At 62.7% G+C, this 17,139-nt stretch overlaps 1 protein-coding gene across 1 annotated transcript; it reads left to right on the top strand.

Moving 5' to 3' along the window:
• Nucleotides 1-3,528: 3,528 nt before the first annotated feature.
• Nucleotides 3,529-15,566, top strand: LOC116833948 (uncharacterized). The gene is made up of 8 exons (XM_032795715.2): nucleotides 3,529-3,859; nucleotides 4,879-4,961; nucleotides 5,839-7,210; nucleotides 10,143-10,295; nucleotides 12,117-12,258; nucleotides 12,755-12,891; nucleotides 14,306-14,407; nucleotides 14,641-15,566. Exons 3-8 carry the CDS (start codon nucleotides 5,906-5,908, stop codon nucleotides 14,740-14,742), a joined length of 1,941 nt encoding a protein of 646 aa, XP_032651606.1. The 5' UTR covers nucleotides 3,529-3,859; nucleotides 4,879-4,961; nucleotides 5,839-5,905; the 3' UTR covers nucleotides 14,743-15,566.
• The last annotated feature ends 1,573 nt before the right edge of the window (nucleotides 15,567-17,139 follow it).

Raw genomic sequence — 17,139 nt, 5'->3', positions numbered from 1 at the left:
GATTCTGTCCCGGGGAGGGGTGGCCAGGCCCTGCAGATCCAGCCTGTGAGAAAATTCGCACCGCGGAGTCGCACGTCGTTGTCGAAGTCGTAATGTCATCTGGGCCTGGGCCTGCCCCTCCGTGGCCTGGCAGCGCCCCCATCCTCAGCTTAGAAAGTAACTGGCACAGAAAGCAAGCAAGCTTTTGTCTGTGCCAAGGCACCCCCGGGGCCGACCCACAAGGAAGGGCAGGGCGAGGGTGTCAACGGGCAGTTCAGTCCCGAGACTCGCCTTCTCCTGGCCAAAGACGGCCCTGATCTGCAGGGGGAGTGCCTGGCCCGGCTGGCCCCTACTCCTGGGGCAGATACTCCGCGGTGATGGTCGTCTCTGGGGAGTGCGGTGTGGGGGCCGCAGCCGGCGTTATTCTCTGCTCGTCCGACTGAGGGTGGCGCTGCTGAGCGGATACTTACCTGGCCCTGGACGGCCCAGCCTGGCAGAGGGAAGGAGACGTGGGTCCCATCCCTCCAGTCTGTGGCTTGGGAGCCAGATCCCTCGCCCTGTGTTAGCCGGGCAGGGGCTGCGGCTGTCTGCTGCCTACAGAGTGCGTCCCACGGGTCCCAGCCAGCTCTCAGCCGGCCTCACGCACACACTCCAGCGTGATGAGCAACGCCTCAGCCTGCCTGTGTGTGGGGCTGCGTCCCCTGGAGGGGTCCGGGGACGTTGTCCCCCCCCCTCCCCTTCACTTCCCCCGGACGGTCAGCAGCAGACTACATCTGCGAGCGAGGGGTGTGCTCCCTGGTCACGGACCAGGCCAGGGTGAAGAGCAGCGTGGCCGTGGCAGCCCAGCTGAACCATGTCAAGGGACATGCTCATGGCTCAGCCAAGCCTCCGCCACTGCTACCCCGGCTACGCTGCCCTTGGTACCCGCAGAGCTCAGTGTGGTATGCTGGGAACCATCCCCAGCTCCTTGGGTGGGCGTAGCCAGCGACCCCCCACAGAGCTCCAGGCGTTAGCTGTAGAGCCCCACTCCTCCCATCTGTAATTGGGGGTGGGACGGGGATCTGAGAAATGGGCACATTTATCTGCTCCTCAGACCTGTCACCGGCCCAGGGAAGGGTGCCTGCTCCCCCTCCTCCCCCAGATCAGAGACTGCCCATCCTTTAGGGCAGGTGGATTGTTGCCTCCCGTTCGGTGGGGTTCGCAGCGTGCCCAGCCCCACCTGGCGCAGCTCCCAGCCCACGCTGGACCTGGGCGCTCTCCTGCCAGTGCCAGGTTAGCAACATCACGAACTTGGGGTCGCTGGAAGCCAGCACCACAGGAGCTGTCGGGCCGGGAAGGCTCTGAGTGCTCGGAGCTGTACCCAGCTAGGCCTGGAAGGGCTCGGTCGCCCATTCTGGGTGGGACCGATTCACTCTGCCCCTTGGGGACGGTGGAGAAGCTGCTCCAGCTTCCCGGGCTGCACATCCCCCTGCTGAGCACCACCTTCGCCTGGGCACTGCCCCGCGGTCAGGGAAGCGCCAGCAGCTCTCCTTGCTGAGAGGAAGGATCCAGCGCAAGGCAGTGGCACAGCTGTGGGGGAGGTACAAGGAACCAGAGCTAGGTGCTCTGTGCCAGACTAGCAAGGGCTGCGGGTCAGGAGTGAGGGGCACCGGAAGAGCTGGGAGGGGAGCCCAGGGCTGGGCTAGCAGGAGGCTGCAGATCAGGAGTGAGGGGCACCAGCAGAGCTGGGAGGGGAGTCCAGGGCTTGGCTGACAGGGGGCTGTGGGTCGGGAGTGAGGGGCAACAGCAGAGCTTGTTGGGGCAGGGCTGGGCTAGCAGGGGGCTGCAGGTTGGGAGTGAGGGGCACCGGCAGAGCTGGGGGGAGCCCAGGGCTGGGCTAGCAGGGGGCTGCGTGTCAGGAGTGAGGGGCACCGGCAGAGATGCCCCATGAGTTCTTGATGCTCCCGGGTGTTGATTCACACCCATCCGGAAGGCCCAGCCTCTCCCACGACTCCCCTGCAGGAGCTGAACTGGGTCTGGGATGGAGCCAGAAGCCCCCACGGTGTCTGCGCTCGCCCGTTTGCCCTTCCCCTCCCCGCGTGGGGCTGCTCGGCTCTCCCTGAGGCTGCAGGTTGTGACATGTAGGGCAACGCAGGCTGGCTCCTTGGCTCCGGCTCGGCTGGTGTTTGTGAGCGGGCGCGGGGGTGGGAGCAGGAAGCCGGGGCGGCGATGGATGGCTCAGAGTGGGTAAGCTGCGCAGCTGCGCCCTCTTCCCATTGCTGGTGGGGGAGGCCCCGGGCCCCCTGGCCCAGTGCAGGGACCTGCCAGACCTTTGAGTGGGCGGATCTGAGCCCCCCAGCGCCCAGGGAGGATGTGGCTGGGGCACGGAGCTGGCTGAGGGACAGCTGGCTCTGCAGCACTCGTTCAGGGGGGGTTCTGCTGCCAAGGAGGAAGTTCCCCGGTAGCAGGGTCCCCCAGGCCGCGAGGGCTGAGCCAAGCTGCCCCTCCTTGGGCTTTGCAAACTCCCTACCATTCCCCCCACACCGGTTCAGTCGTGTCTCCACTGAATGTTTCCCGAGAAGGCGGGAGCCCCTGGGGCTGGCTCGAGGGGGCCATACGCCCAGCGGAGCCACTGCAGCAGCTTTGCCTGTGTTCGTTCCGCTCCTTTCTCCCCAAGCGGCAGGATCTGATCCAAGCTGCTGAGCTCAGCCGTTTGCCTGGGCTGTGATCGGCTGAGGGGTGCTGGCCCAGCAGGTCCTCCCGGTTCCCCCAGTCATTGGGGTGACTCCGGACATGGAGCTCGAGGACAGCCAGCGCTACGTGTCCAGCACTTCTAGCCACTCTGTGTGATGCTGGTGCTGGGCCCTGTTCCAACTTTGCTGTAACCTCACTAACGAGCCCGCCCCTCCCTGGGCCAATCTCACCCCTCACTCCCTGTCCGCTCCCCACTTCACCCCCCGGGCGGCTGGGCAGGGGGGCAGGGAGCAGGATTTCAGCCCGTCCACCCTCTGGGACCAGAAGAGCCAGGCAACGTCGCCCGAGTTCCCATTCTGCACTGGGTCCCTCTGGGAGAAGACGTCAACCTGCTAGAGGGGTGATGCTCGTGGCCTTTCTGGGCCCCCATCATGCCATGGGGACGGTCTGGGCAGAAACAGGCCTGGGCTCCCTACCCTGCTGTGGCGTCTGGCTAGGCGTTGCTAAAGGGCCCATCACCTTCTTCTCTGGGCTGCTGCCGCGGAAGCTGAGCTCAAAGCTCATTGGTGTCGTTGCTTCACAGAGGTCGGGGATCTGCATCCCCATTTCCAGGCTGCCCCCAGACAACGACCCTGCGGTTTGGGGTGTTCTGAACCCAGCCCCAGTTCGGTGGCTGGTCTCAGACTCTGCCAGTCCCAGGGGGGCACTAACCCATGAGGACCCCCATCCCGCTACCGGCAAACCGATCCTGTCCACCTAACGCTGCCCATGCAGCCTCCCTGGGCCCTTAACAAGCCGTGGGCCAGGTCTGGGCACACAGCCAGGGCAGCTGGCAAAGCCCAGCCTCCGGAGTTGGCTGCACATGCGCATAGGAGAGAGCTGCTTTCGCTTTCCATCCGACTGGGGTTTGCTCTGCCTGGGCTTGGTTGGCATCGATGTCCCACAGCTGGTTAGATCCCCTGGGATGGGCAGCTTCCCCAGCCCGGAGTTAGTCAGGGGCTGGACAGGCCACTGCGAGCCAGGCTCCTTGGGGCGGCGTCCAGCCAGGGCTGCTTGTCTAGGGTCCAGCAGCGGCATTTCCTCCCCTCTCAGTCTCGCTGTTGCTTTTCCCTGGCAGGGTGGAGAGGAAGGAAGCTGGGTGGCTGCCGCAGAGTCGGTGCGCTCACGCCTGGGCTACAGCACGTAGGCTGGAGGATCTCGAGGCGAGGTAACTGGCCTTGCCTGTGTAGGGGTTTCATGCAGGCCCTTGGCCAGGGCCAGCTGGGCGGTGATGCAGCAGAGAAGGGCCTTGGGTCTGTGTGGCAGACTCCAGCACCAGAGTTTGGGGGTGGGGAGTAGGATGGGGNACCAGGGTTCTGTGCCACCACCACCCTCTGCTGGATGGAGCTGGAGCTGCTGTGCTATGTGTCATTGGCCCTGTACTGCCAACAGCTGATGGGGATTCTCTTTGGGGTCAGGGCCTGTGCAGGAGGGGATCGGCGTTCTGTCCCCATGGGGCTCTGCTTAACAGCCTGGGGTACTGGGTTTGGATCTGGGGCTGTCCCTAGGTAGGGGGAAAATATGACAATAAGCCACCAGGGTTCTGTGCCACCACCACCCTCTGCTGGATGGAGCTGGAGCTGCTGTGCTATGTGTCATTGGCCCTGTACTGCCAACAGCTGATGGGGATTCTCTTTGGGGTCAGGGCCTGTGCAGGAGGGGATCGGCGTTCTGTCCCCATGGGGCTCTGCTTAACAGCCTGGGGTACTGGGGTGGTCACACTGGCACTGATGGGTTTTCCAGGACTGATAGTGGTCCTGGGTAACCGTGCAGGAGAAGGGGCAGCGAGGCTCTGGTGCAGGTAGTCTGGGGCATGGGGCTCAGATTCAGATGCTTCCCTGAACACTTGGGTGTGAGGATAGGCACCGTGTGGGGAAGGGTTCGGGGGGCATTCTCAAGCACTTCCCCTCAGGCTGGAACCAGATGAGCCTTAGACAGGGCCCCACCTAGGCCTCCTGGAAAAGGGGTCTGAGCTGGGGAGTGATGGGGCATTCGCGGGGCACTGCTGCCAGGAAGCTCACAGCGGGTGACTGGATCTGGCTTGGGCCCTGCTCTGATGGGCAGGATTGAGACCTTGCTCATGCCGGGCCCAGAGCCCCGCCTGTGCTGGCTGAGGGAGGGCACAGGCTGCAACACCCCCGCCCCTCAGGAGCTGTCTCCCCCACTGACACTCCCCTTTCTCTGCAGCTGACCCCCCGATTGGCGCCAAGGCCGTGAGCCAGTGTCCTCGTGGGCAGATCCCGGGCATCAGTGACGTCTGGGACAATCTAGTAAGTTCCTGAGTGGGGAAAACTCTGAGAACAGAGCGAGCGATAGAGGGGACTGACCCTGCTACTGGCAGGGCACTGCGGGGAGGAAGCTCGCAGCCGGGGTGGCAGCGGGTCCCTGTGGCGCACAAGCTCACCCGTTCTTGCTCTCAAAGCATTAGGACGGGGCTGAGCAGGGAGCGGGGGCCCCAAGGCCCTACCTGGCCCCCCACAGGATCTCCCCAGCCCTGGCTACGGTGCTGTGGTGCTGACTCCCCACATACGGGCCATGGCAAACCGTGCCCAGCCCCCCCCCGGCCCGTGGGCATCGGTGTGAGAAGGGCACCCTCTTGTGGCCGCACTGCCAAGCCGGTGTGTGGACAAGGCTTGTGGAATCCCCTCAGTGACTCCGGCTCTGCAGCCAGTCCTTGGGGCTGATGGCCGGCCCCCTCCCCGCAGATCAGCCCTCTCCAGCCTCCAGGGCAGCCGGGAGGTAGCAGCCCCTTCTGCCGGTGGCCGGATGGGGGGACACCAGCGGGAACCTGCACCAAGTGGGTCACGCTTAGCCCGGTTCCCGGGGGGTGGGTGTCCATGTACAAACAGCCCCCAGGCTGGGCACTAGCCAGGCCCCTTACTGGCAACCGCAAGAGGGGGCCGAGGACTGAATGGGACAGGGGGACCAACCCCCACTGACCCTAGAGGGGTCGCTGTGGGGTAGGTGGGGGGCACCCAGGGAGCAGTGAGAATCCACTGCAGACCCCGAGCTTCCTCTCATCTCTCCTCGGCCCGGCCCCGGGCTGGGGAGATCTGCTCAGGGGACGGGTCAGTGACGGGCCCTGGAGCTCCCCGGCTAGCCCACAGGCCTGCGCCTGTCACCACCGTCCTTTGTGTCTTCTCCCAGGGCTGGACCGAGGGCAGGGGCCCAGCGGCTGTTCCTGCCGGGGAGCCACCATCCGCGTGGGGTCACCATGCAGCGCACCGGGTCCCCCATCGCCACAGAGACCGACATCGACCTCACTGCCGCGCTGCTGCCTTCGGGGGGGACGCGGAGCCATCAGCACGCCATCAAGACGGCCGTCAGCGAGACGGGGGAGCTGCCCGCGCCGGGCTACGAGGGCCCCCCCCCTCCCGCCGGCTGCCGCTGCTGCAGCCTGGCTAAGCTGCAGACGGGACCCCAGCCTGGCGCCGGCTGCCGGCTCTGGAACACACCCTACCCCAAGCTGCCCCCAGGGTCCTGCCTGGGGAAGGGCTTTGGCCAGTCCACTCTACCGTTCAGCTTCGGGACCAGCCCTGCGCCCCTGCCCCAAGACCCCTGCCTGACACTGCAGCCCAGCGAGCTGCCCGCCGGGATGGCCAGGCTGAGCAGCGGGCCTGGGGGAGAGCCAGGGAGGTGTGGAGGCCTCAAAGGTCTGGATCTAGAGCTCTGGGAGGGCCCAGAGACCAAGCCGTGGCTGGAGGACGGGACGGCTCCCCCCTCAGCCTTGGAAAAGCCCCCCATCCGAGAAGGCTGCTCCCCCTGGGCTGAGGCGCGGCTCTGCCTGGCAGAGCCGGGATGGGATGTGTCTCCACCAGAGAGTTGCCGTGGGCTCCGGGAAGAGCAGGGCTGTGCAGGCGTTCCTCCCAGCGCAGCTCTCGGCCTCTCCGCGGGCAAGGCGGGCGCACGCCAGACTGAGGGTGCAGGCCGTGGGCATGACCCCTTGGCGTCGGAAATGGCAGCTGAGCCGTGGCGGGACGGCAGCATCGTGCTGAGCGAGGCCACGAGGGAGCCGGTGATCGGCCGGGAAGGGGTAGGGGACATGCCCCATGCAGTGGGGAGTGGGCTGGCCCCATGTGCCCCCCCTGAGCCAGAGCCAGAGCCCCCCTCAGCAGACCCACAGGGGGAGGAGCTGCCGCCAGAAGGTCCTGGCAGGACAGAGGAGGCGGCAGTTATGAGATGGCCCCGCGGCACTGAGCTGGGGAGGCAGCCAGGGACCGGGAGCTCTGTTGGCTCAGCCAGCCCAGGCTGTGAAAGCAGCAAGCCCGTCTCTCAGGATCCAGCCAGCCAGGCCCAGCAAATCGGGGACCTGTGGCCCGCGGGTGCCAGCGCTCCCACTAAGACGTCCGTGGAGGATGCCTACGGGAGGCTCACCAAGGCATGCGGCTTGTCCCTCCTGGAGGAGCTGAGACGGACGTTTCTGGACGCCGAGGGTGGCTGCTTTTCGCTCCTGGATTCGGGCCTGGTCTTGGGACGAGTGGAGAAGCATGCGGCGCTGGGGCTGGCCATCCTGCCCATGGTGAGTGCCGACAGCTCGCCCACCGGATGCCCATCTCGGGAGTCGCTGCAGCCCGGCAGGGAGCTGAGCAGGCAAGGAACCTGGCTCGGGCTTAACCCCTCTCCCCTCCCTGCAGCCGGCCGCTGCCCTGCGTCCTTGAGCCTGCTAGTAACTGTGACCCCCAGCGGGGGTTCTCTGCCAGGTGTCCCCTGCTGCTATGGTGGGTGGGAGTCGTGGCTAGATGGGAGGGGTCCTGGTATGGCAGAGGTTGACTATCCCAGGATTACAGGAGTGCCTCCAATGTGCTAGGTGCGGTACGCAGCTAGAAAAGGACAATTCTTGATCCAATGAGCTCGTTGGTTTGAACCCCTCCCGCCTGCCCCACAGCTTTCCCAGCCCTATATCCCCCCCACACCCAGCTCTGCGATCCCCTTTGATCCTGACCCAGAGCCTCACCCTCCCACCAGTGCCCCCCCTCCCAAGCCACAGCCCCCGGCCATGTAGTCCGGCCCTTTTTAAATGCAGCCTGCTGCTCACGCCGAGCCTCCTGCTGGTTTCCTGTTGCCAGCTCCCTCCATCCGTAACTGCCCTGTTCTCTTGGTTCCCTCTGGCCGCTGGCAGGAGGCTGAGGACAGGACACTGGGCTAGATGGACCCTTGGTCTGACCCAGCCTGGCAGTTCCTCTGTTCTTATCTGCTTCGGTTCCCCTTGTGACCTGAGCCAGCGTTTGCACCTAGTACTCTGGGTGTGGCCAGGCAGGGCGGTAAGACCCTCCAAGACCCTCTCCAGCCTCGGAGCTCCTGCACTCACCACAGCTCTTTGCTCTGGTTAATTCCCCTCTCCTGTACGGTGATCCGCAGTCACAGAGACTCACAACGCGGCTGCTGATCAATCGAATGCCTGTGGTAGCAGGATTAAACCACAGGAGCTGGACTACGGCTGTGTATTGGCCAGTGCCCAGGCGAGTTGGTGCCTCCTCTGTCAGCATCACATCTTTAACCCACAGTCAGGCCAAATCCCCATAATGCACCTGGTTAATTGTATAGCTGCTGTCAAAATTCCTTCCTAACCCTGCAGGTTTATACCCTGAAGCCTGATTTCTCCATGAGGTTCACGTACCTCTAGGCGGCTTCATGCAAAGCCCTCCACTTGTAGACCCCTGTGTTTCCTTTCACCCCCAAAGGCCACATCAGGTGCTTGACTTGGTACCATGTGATATTTTGCCTAAAAAACTAGCATGATGTCAAATTACCATGGCCACGGGACATGGATTGAAAACTGGCTGATGGGTCTCAAAATATAAACGGGGAATCGTCACTGAGCGCGGGTGTTTCTGGAAGAATCCCGCCAGGGTCAGTTCTTGGGCCTGCGTCGCTTCCCATTCTGATCAGTGACCTGGAAGGAAGCTGAAAAGCCTCCCTGGTAACGTTTGCAGGTGACGCACACCCTGGGGGAGTGGGAAGTAATGGAGAGGACAGGTCCCCGGTGCAGGGCGAGCTGGGGATAAGTGCATGACGAATGCAGCCAGCCCTCGGGGGGCGGGGGGGGGGGAGTCGCTATCCTGGGACGCAGCGACTCTGACAAAGACTTGGGGGTCGTGGTGAACAATCAGCTAAACGTGGGCTCCCAGTGCAACACTGTGGCCCAAAGGGTGAATGCGACCCTGTCTGTACCGTGTGCTTGGCCTTGCAGAAAGCTTTTAACAAGGCCCTTAAGCAAAGTGAGCTGTCCTGGGATCGGAGGGGAGGTTCTCTCATGGATGGGGAGCTGGTTAAAGGACAGGAAACACAGAGTAGGAATAAATGGTCAGTTTTCAGAATGGAGAGAGATCAATAGGGGTGTCCCCCAGGGGTCTGTACTGGGCCCAGTCCTAGTCAACATATTCATAAATGATCTGGGAAAAGGGGTAAACAGTGAGGTGGCAAAATTTGCAGAATTTTACAAAACGACTCAAGATAGTTAAGTCCCAGGCAGACTGTGAAGAGCTACGAAAGGATCTCACAGAACTGGGTGACTGGGCAAGAAAATGGCAGATGAAATTCAATGTTGATAAATGCAAAGTGATGCACATTGGAAAACATAATCCCAACTATACATATAAAACGATGGGGTCTAAATTAGCTATTACCACTGGAGAAAGAGATCTGGGAGTCCTTGTGGATAGTTCTCTGAAAACATCCACTCAATGTGCAGCAGCAGCTGTCAAAAAAGCGAACAGAATGTTGGGAATCTTGAAAAAAGAGAGAGAGCATAAGACAGAAAATATCACATTGGCCCTATATAAATCCTTGGAACACCCACATCTTGAATACTGTGTGCAGATGTGGTGGCCCCATCTCAAAAAAGAGATATTGGACTTGGAAAAGGTTCAGAAAAGGGCAACAAAAATGATGAGGGGGATGGAACGGCTGCTGTATGAGGAGAGATTAAAAAGACTGGGACTTTTCAGCTTGGAAAAGAGACAACTAAGGGGGGACATGATAGAGGTCTATAAAATCATGTCTGGTGCAGAGAAAGTAAATCAGGAAGTGTTATTTACGCCTTCTCATAACACACGAACTAGGGGTCACCCAATGAAATGAATAGGCAGCAGGTCAAAACAAACCAAAGGAAGTATTTCTTCACACAATGCACAGTCAACCTGTTGCCAGAGGATGTTGTGAAGGTCAAGACTAAAACAAGGTTCAGAAAAGAACTAGATCAGTTCCTGGAGGGCAGGTCCATCAATGGCTATTAGCCAGGCTGGGCAGGGATGGTGTCCCTAGCCTCTGTTTGCCAGAAGTTGGGAATGGGCGACAGGGGCTGGATCACTGATGATTTCCTGCTCTGTTCACTCCCTCTGGGGCACCTGGCATTGGCCACTGTCAGCAGACAGGACACTGGGCTGGATGGACCATTGGTCTGACTCAGTCTGGCCATTGGGATGTTCATTAAAATGCCTTCTCCTTTACAGCGGGATGGGCGGAAGCTGGCCACGACCCTGCCCCACTGCAGCCTTTTCCTGTACTACGCGCTGGGCCGGCAATTTTACGTCATGGAGAAGCTGGCCGATAGCTGGTTCCGAGCGCGGGACCGGGTCACCGGGGAGAGCATGCTGATGAAAAAGGTACATGGCCAAGGAACTGCCCTGTCCAGAGCCCCAGAGAGCCCTGGAGAGGGGGCTTGGGCTGGGCCTGCTCCGGCCAGCAGGGAGGGGCTGCGTGGTGGGAGGGGGACTGACAGCGGCCCATGGTGAGCGATGAGGACATTACGCGGCTCTAATGCACTGTCATTCCACAGCCTCCTGGCTCCTGCTTCCCGGGAAGGGGCTGCCCCCCCGCCTCCCCACTGGCTGTGAATCTGATGATCCTGAAAATTAAAAATAAACCAAATGTTGCAGCAGCTGAAAATGGAGGGGAAGGTCCTGGAGCTGGGAACTGCCCCCTGCTGTTACGGTGCTACCCCCCACAGCTCTGCTGGTGCCCCTCACTCCCGACCCGCAGCCCCTGCTAGCCCAGTCCTGGGCCCCCACAGCTCTGCCAGTGCCCCTCACTCCTGACCTGCAGCCCCTGCTAGCCCAGCCTTGGGCCCCCCTCCCAGCTCTGTTGGTGCCTGTGACTCCCAACCCGCAGCCTCCAGCTAGCCCAGCCCTGGGCTCCCCCCTTCAGCTCTGCCAGTGCCCCTCACTCCCAACCCACAGCCCTCTGGTAGCCCAGCCATGGGCCCCCGAGCTCTGCTGGTGTCCCTCACTCCCAACCCACAGCCCCTTGCTAGCCCAGCCCTGGGCCCCCCTCTCAGCTCTGTTGGTGCCGCTCACTCCCGACTCACAGCCCCCTGGGCTGCGAGGGAGCCAGGGGCAGAAATAACAGTCGGGCCCACCCAGCCCAGCACTAACCATTACGCCATTGGGCTGATGGGGAGTGAGGGCAATGCAGAATCTCTGACCTCTCCTCAGCACCTCCCAGGGCCTGATCCACATGGACCCCCCGCATCCTCTCTGCTCCCCATCCCCGGGGAGTGCCGAGCTTTAAGCACCGGCTCCTCCAACCATCTCAATGTTTAATCACACCTGCCTGGTACCCACTGCAGCGTGGGAGACCTGGGAGGACACCGGCAGCTGTGGGGGGGGGCAGGTGGGGGGCATCAGTGGTTTTGCATGTTAATGGCAGAGCTTAATATTCATGAGTAAATATTTGCAGGAGCTAATGGCGTGGCGGCCGGGGGGGGTAACGAGTGTGCTCCCCCCGCCGGCACAGGCGGGGAAATGAATCTGAATTTATCATGATTAGGTCAATCCAGCAGGGAGCGCGGGGGCTGCTGGAGGGAGGGGGAAGATGGATCTGTGCAATCAAATTAAATAAGGACACCAAATGGCACCACTTCTCTTCTCTGCCGTGCGCAGCGGTTCCTCTCCCTCCTCCTGCTTTGCTGATTTCTCTCTTTCCTCAAATTTATGAGGCCAATTATGAAGATGAGGTTGGAAGTTCTCGGAACTTCACGAAATGCAAAGTGTGGTCCCTGCTGTTCCCATCAAATTAATTAACCGAGCGCTATTGATGGCCATTGACGGCGGCCTCTGGAAAATGGCGCCCGATTTAGCTCCGGGTTTGAGCCAGTTTTGGCTTCTCCGGCTCGCAACGGCTCAGTGCGGCCTGGCAGCTGACCCCAGGGCCTGGCCCAAACGAGGGGGTTGGAGTGGGGTGTCCTCGGTCCAGAGCCGAGGCGCGTTTGGGGAGGGAGGGGCCAGGAATGGGCATTTGCACCCTTGTTCTCAGGGTTGTGGCAGGGGAAGCCCAGAGCTGTGGGTCGGGAGTGAGGGGCACCAGCAGAGCTGGGATAGGGGAGCGCAGGGCTGGGCTAGCAGGAGGCTGTCAGTCAGGACTCAGGGGCCCCAGTTGATTCTGGTTGGGGCCCAGGACACAGTCTCAGCCTCTCCTCTGTTTGCCAGGTGCCCGTGGTGTCCGACTGGAGGAAGATGTTACACAATTTCCTGTTCCTGCCCCCTCACCCCACGTTGCTGGTGCCCTACGCCGTCCTGTACGACCGCAGCGGCTCCATCCTCTACCTCATGGAGGACAGGGACGTGCGCGGTGAGTGCCCGGCAGGGCACGGGGGGCGCCGGGCTGCAGTGGAGAGGTTCCTGCCCTCAGCCCACCAGCATCCCGTTAATGGAGGGGAGGCAGGCGAGTGCCGAGATCCCCAGCACCTGGCCCAGCTCAGGCTGGAGTCGCCTTGGGGAGGCCCTGGCCCGTCTGGCTCTGGAAACAGCTGAGACGCTGGAGCAGCAAGCGGGAGGCTGGGTGCCTAGTGGCTCCCAGAGGCGGGATATGGGCTAGTGGGGCCCCTGGGCTCCCAGGAATGTGGGGCAGGATCCCAGCCGAGTGGCGGTTCTCTGGGCAGCCCCTTTCCTCCCTGGGGCTGGGAGCTGGGGCTGCTTGGCCCTGCTGGGACGTGGTGGTCCCCTAGTCTAAGCCGTGGGCACTGGCAGATCCCTGGTCCCAGAATAGGGTCGCCCTGGCTGGAGTGACGGGGCAGCCTGGGCCAGCGGGGTCCCGGTCGCTGATCTGTCTCCTCTGCCCTCCTCAGCCGTGGGGCGGCCGCCTGAGGGGCCCGGCCCGGAGGGAACTCGAGCCCTGCGGGAGGTGCTGAGCTTCCTGAGCTTCTGCAAACGCCACCACTTCCACCCTGGGGACGTCGGCACGGCCTTGATCTACACGGCCCAGGTGGGGCTCGCTCCTCTCCCAGGGCTGCCAGGCCCCCTGTTCTCTGCACATGGGGCTTCCCGCAGCCCATCCCCCATCCCCTGCCCCTGCTGTGCTGTGGGGGGTCTCTAGGGGGCGCTGGGTTCTGGGGATTGGGTGGGGGGTGTCTAGGGGGCGTAGGGTGTGTGGGGCAGGTGGGGGGCTCTCTAGGGGGCACTGAACCGTGCGTGGGGGGTCTCTAAGGGGCACTGGGCTGTGGGGGTCGGGCGGGGGACTCCCTAGGGGACGCTGGGCTGTTGGTGGGGGCTCCCTAAGGGGTGCTGGGCCGCAAGTGGGGAGTGTCTAGGGGGTGCTGGGCTGCAAGGAGCAGGCGGGGGGCTCCCTAGGGGGTGCTGGACCGCGAGTGGGGGTCTCCAGGGGATGCTAGGCTGCGGGCTCCCTAGGGGACGCTGGGCTGCCGGGGTCGGGTGGGGGGCTCCCTAGGGGGTGCTGGGCTGCGGGAGGCTCCCTAGGGGACTTTGTGCTGCAGGAGGCTCCCTAGGGGGTGCTGGGCTGCGGGTGGGGGGTTTCTAGGGGGCACTGGGCTCCAGGGATCAGGTGGGGGGTCTCTAGGGGCCACGGGGCTGCAGGGGGCAGGTGGGGGGCTCCCTAGGGGGTGCTGGGCCGCGAGTGAGGTGTGTCTAGAGGGTGCTAGGCTGTGGGGGGCAGGCGGGGCACTCCCTAGGGGACACTGGACCGTGAGTGGGGGGGCTCCCTAGGGGATGCTGGACTGTGGGTGGGGGACTCTCTAGGGGGCGCTGGGCTGTGGGTGGGGGCTCCCTAGGGGACGCTGGGCTGTGGGCGGGGGGGCTCTCTAGGGGGTGCTGGGCTGCCAGGGTTGGACGGGGGGCTTCTTAGGGGGTGCTGGACTGTGAGCGGGGGGCTCCCTAGGGGACGCTGGGCTGCTGGGGTCGGGCGGGGGGCTCTCTAGGGGACACTGGACTGCGGGTGGGGTGCTCCCTAGGGGACACTGGACCATGAGTGGGGGGCTCCCTAGGGGATGCTGGGCTGCTGGGGTTGGGCGGGGGTCTCTCTAGAGGACACTGGGCTGCAGGTGGGGGCTCACTAGGGGGCTCTGGGCTGCCAGGGTCGGACGGGGGGCTCCTTAGGGGGTGCTGGACCGTGAGCGGGGGGCTCCCTAGGGGACGCTGGGCTGCCAGGGTCAGACTGGGGGCTCCTTAGGGGGTGCTGGACCATGAGCGGGGGGCTCCCTAGGGGAAGCTGGGCTGCGGGTGGGGGCTCCCTAGGGGACGCTGGGCTGTGGGGAATCACGTGGGGGGCTCAGAGCTACCATCTGTTGCCCAGGGCCCTGGTGGTGGATCCGAAGTGACTGGGAGTGGGGGGCAGGTTCGCCGTGGGGTTTCACCTCCTCCCCACCCTCCTCTCTTGTCTCCAGGGTGTCTGCTTTGACCCCAGCAGCCTGTCCAGCAGCGAGGACCCCTACACCTTCCGGAAGAGCATGAAAACCTGCCTGCGCCCACTGCTGGCCCAGCACCAGGTGAGCCGGGCACGCAGGGGCGGCTGCCGGGCTGGGCTGGGTGGGGTGGGGACTGGTGGGGTGGCTCAGGCTGGGGGACGGTCTCCCGTAGGACCTAGGGGGCCTTGGGCAGGGCAGGGGACAGGAGCAGGCATTGGGGGTGGGTCTGAGCTCAGTGACTCCCACCCCCTCCCGGCGGGGCAGAGCGGGGCCCTCCCATGCTGGCAACTCACCCCCCGTCTGGATCTCCGCAGGGGCTCGCAGGCCTGGACTCCCTGGTGGACAGCATGTGCCAGTACCTGGAGGAAGAGGAGAACCCAGAGCCCGGCGACACGCCAAGCAGCAGCCCCAAGTGAGCGGAGCCTAGGCCCCACGGCTGCCCCCCACCAGAGCGAGACGGGCTGCAGAAATGGGCGCGTCCCTGGAGTGCCTGGAGGCAGAGCGCTGGGATCCAGCTGTGGACGCTGCTGGCAGGGGCATCACAGGGTGGCTGGGTGGGTGCCCAGGTGTGGGGTGCACAGGGGGTACTTGCAGCAATCGGGTTCTGCTCCCTGGAGAAACGGGCTCATTTGCCAGCCCACCTTGTTCTGAACAGCCGGGGGGCGGGCGCAGGGTGTTGGGGGGATGTGGGACCGGTCACCCTGCTCTGGGCTGGGCCTTTGATGAATTCTGCGAGGTGAGAGGAATGACACTGACTGTGCTGGACCCTTGACTGCAGGAGCCCCACAAACCCTGCAGATGGGCCCCGAACCCCCTGGCTCATCGGCAAGCCCCCCAGTCCTGGCCAGGGACCCGTGAACATTTCACTACCCGTGTTCCCAAAGAAGACAGGCCTGGGACCCGAGAGCGCCTGGCTCCACATTTGGCCTTCACCTCCTCTCGTCACCGTGTTGTGCCTCAGTTTCCCCACCCCCCCGTGGGGGGATGCTGCTTCCCCCCTGCCAAGTGCCTTCAGGATGCACAGCCCTGCAGGTGGTCCCTGGTAATTAGCATGAGGTAACAAGGCTCAGCGTAGGATCAGGGGAAATGGACGGGCTCACAGGCCGGCCGGCTGGGGACTTAGGGAATTGGGCAGGTGCTTCAAGGACTCACTTTTATAACTATGCATCGCAACCTTTGTAATAAGTGTATCCTTCCGCAGCAGAAAATAGTCCTTTGACATATATATATTTTGGCTGAACCCTCTGATACCTTCCCTTTGTGTGGAGCGGCGGCCCCGTGAAGGGGAACTTCACCGTTCTTCCTGTGGGTGCGTTGCATGGTGGTGCCCTCTGCACTGGGGTTGGTGCCGCGGCGGCGGCAGTTCTCTGGGACGTGTGTGTTGCCGGCACTTGTTATTTGAAGGGAGGTGGCTGAGGCCAGGACTATGTCTATACTAGTGGGTAGCGGGCAGGGCGTGCGCGAGGTTATCTCCACCCAGAGCTCCTGGGTGCAATTCACTCCAGTGCAGGGCCTAGCATAAGACCCACGGCAGCCTCTCACTTTACGCGGCGCTATGTGGGGGGCGGGAGGGCAGCAGAATCTGGTCCAATGACATGTGGCCTGAACCAGCCTGCGGGAAACGTCGGTTCTGTCATGACGCCGCTCTGTGCCTCGGTTTCCCTTCCCCACCCTTTGTCTCATCTGTTTATACTGCGAGGGCCAGGGCCTGTATCTCTGTAGGGGGGTGGGCAGCGCCTGTCACAATGGGACCTGGAGCCCTCTGGGAGCCTCTCACGAATACAAAAGAGCTCTCCCCAGCTCAGGGTGAGCGGGGCAAGTGGGGAGGGGGCCCAGTCTTGGGACCTGATCTAGAGTGAGGTCCTGCCTCCAGGCCTCTCCAGCCCACTGGGCTGTTTCTGGGCAGCACGTGGGGTTGGTTTCCAGCGTCGCCCCATGAGTGGTGCTTGACCAGTCCCCTCCGTGCGAGGGTATACACCCTTCATGGGAGCAAATCCCAGCCCCCAAAGGGCTCTCTGATCTCGCAGACGCAGGCAGCGCAAGAACCATGAGCCAAAGCAAGACCCTTCAAAGGAGAAAGATGGCCCACGTGTCTGACGGGGTGCTCCACCCCTGAACAAACGGCCACGGGGCGTGCTGGGTTCAGAGCCTGCCTGCTACCTTCCTGGGAGATGTTTCAGGCAGACACGGGTACGGGGGAGCTGGGTGAATGTAATGCCCCATGTTGGCTGGGGGCTCAGACTGGCCTAACTGTCCCTCTGGCCTCTAACCGTGGGGATCTCTGAATGCTAACGCCTGGCTCGTGGCCAGTGGGAGCGTGTCAGGCACAGGGCCTCCCTCGCGACAGCCTCTGGGATGCTGTGAAGGCCAGAAGTGTAACGGCTCAAAGAAGGATTAGCCAAGTTCCTGGAGGATGGGTCCATGGACGGCTATTAGCCAGGATGGGTGGGGACAAAACCCCATGCTCCGGCTGTCCCTGGCCCCTGGCTGCCAGGAGCTGGGAGGGGACGACGGGGGAGATCTCTCCCTAATTGCGCTGTACTGGTGTCATAAGTAGATAGGTAAGGGTTAATTTTATTTTACCTGTAAGGGTGAACAAAGGGGGAACCAAACACCTGACCAGAGGACCAATCAGAGACCTGGATTTTTTTTAAGAGTCTGGGAGGGAACTGGAAACTCGGGGTCTTTTTGTTTTCCTCGGCTGTGAGTAAACAAGCTTTTCTTCTAACTCCATCTTCTTTTCACGATTTGCTATCAGGTGTGATACAAAGCAACAAAGTAACTAGGCCTGTAGTCTGGTTTGCTATTAAGTT

The sequence above is a fragment of the Chelonoidis abingdonii genome, chromosome 16, assembly GCF_003597395.2.
Source record: "Chelonoidis abingdonii isolate Lonesome George chromosome 16, CheloAbing_2.0, whole genome shotgun sequence".
In the NCBI taxonomy this organism is placed as follows: domain Eukaryota; kingdom Metazoa; phylum Chordata; order Testudines; family Testudinidae; genus Chelonoidis; species Chelonoidis abingdonii.
This window is presented reverse-complemented; position numbering and strand designations above follow the sequence as displayed.

What these genes read in the sequence shown, in the direction of transcription:
- LOC116833948 (XM_032795715.2), top strand. Translation starts at nt 5,906, where the DNA reads ATGCAGCGCACCGGGTCCCCCATCGCCACAGAGACCGACATCGACCTC. An exon ending in GGAGGACAGGGACGTGCGCG is followed by an intron (nt 12,259 to 12,754) that starts GTGAGTGCCCGG and finishes TGCCCTCCTCAG; the next exon opens with CCGTGGGGCGGCCGCCTGAG. An exon ending in CCTTGATCTACACGGCCCAG is followed by an intron (nt 12,892 to 14,305) that starts GTGGGGCTCGCT and finishes TCTTGTCTCCAG; the next exon opens with GGTGTCTGCTTTGACCCCAG.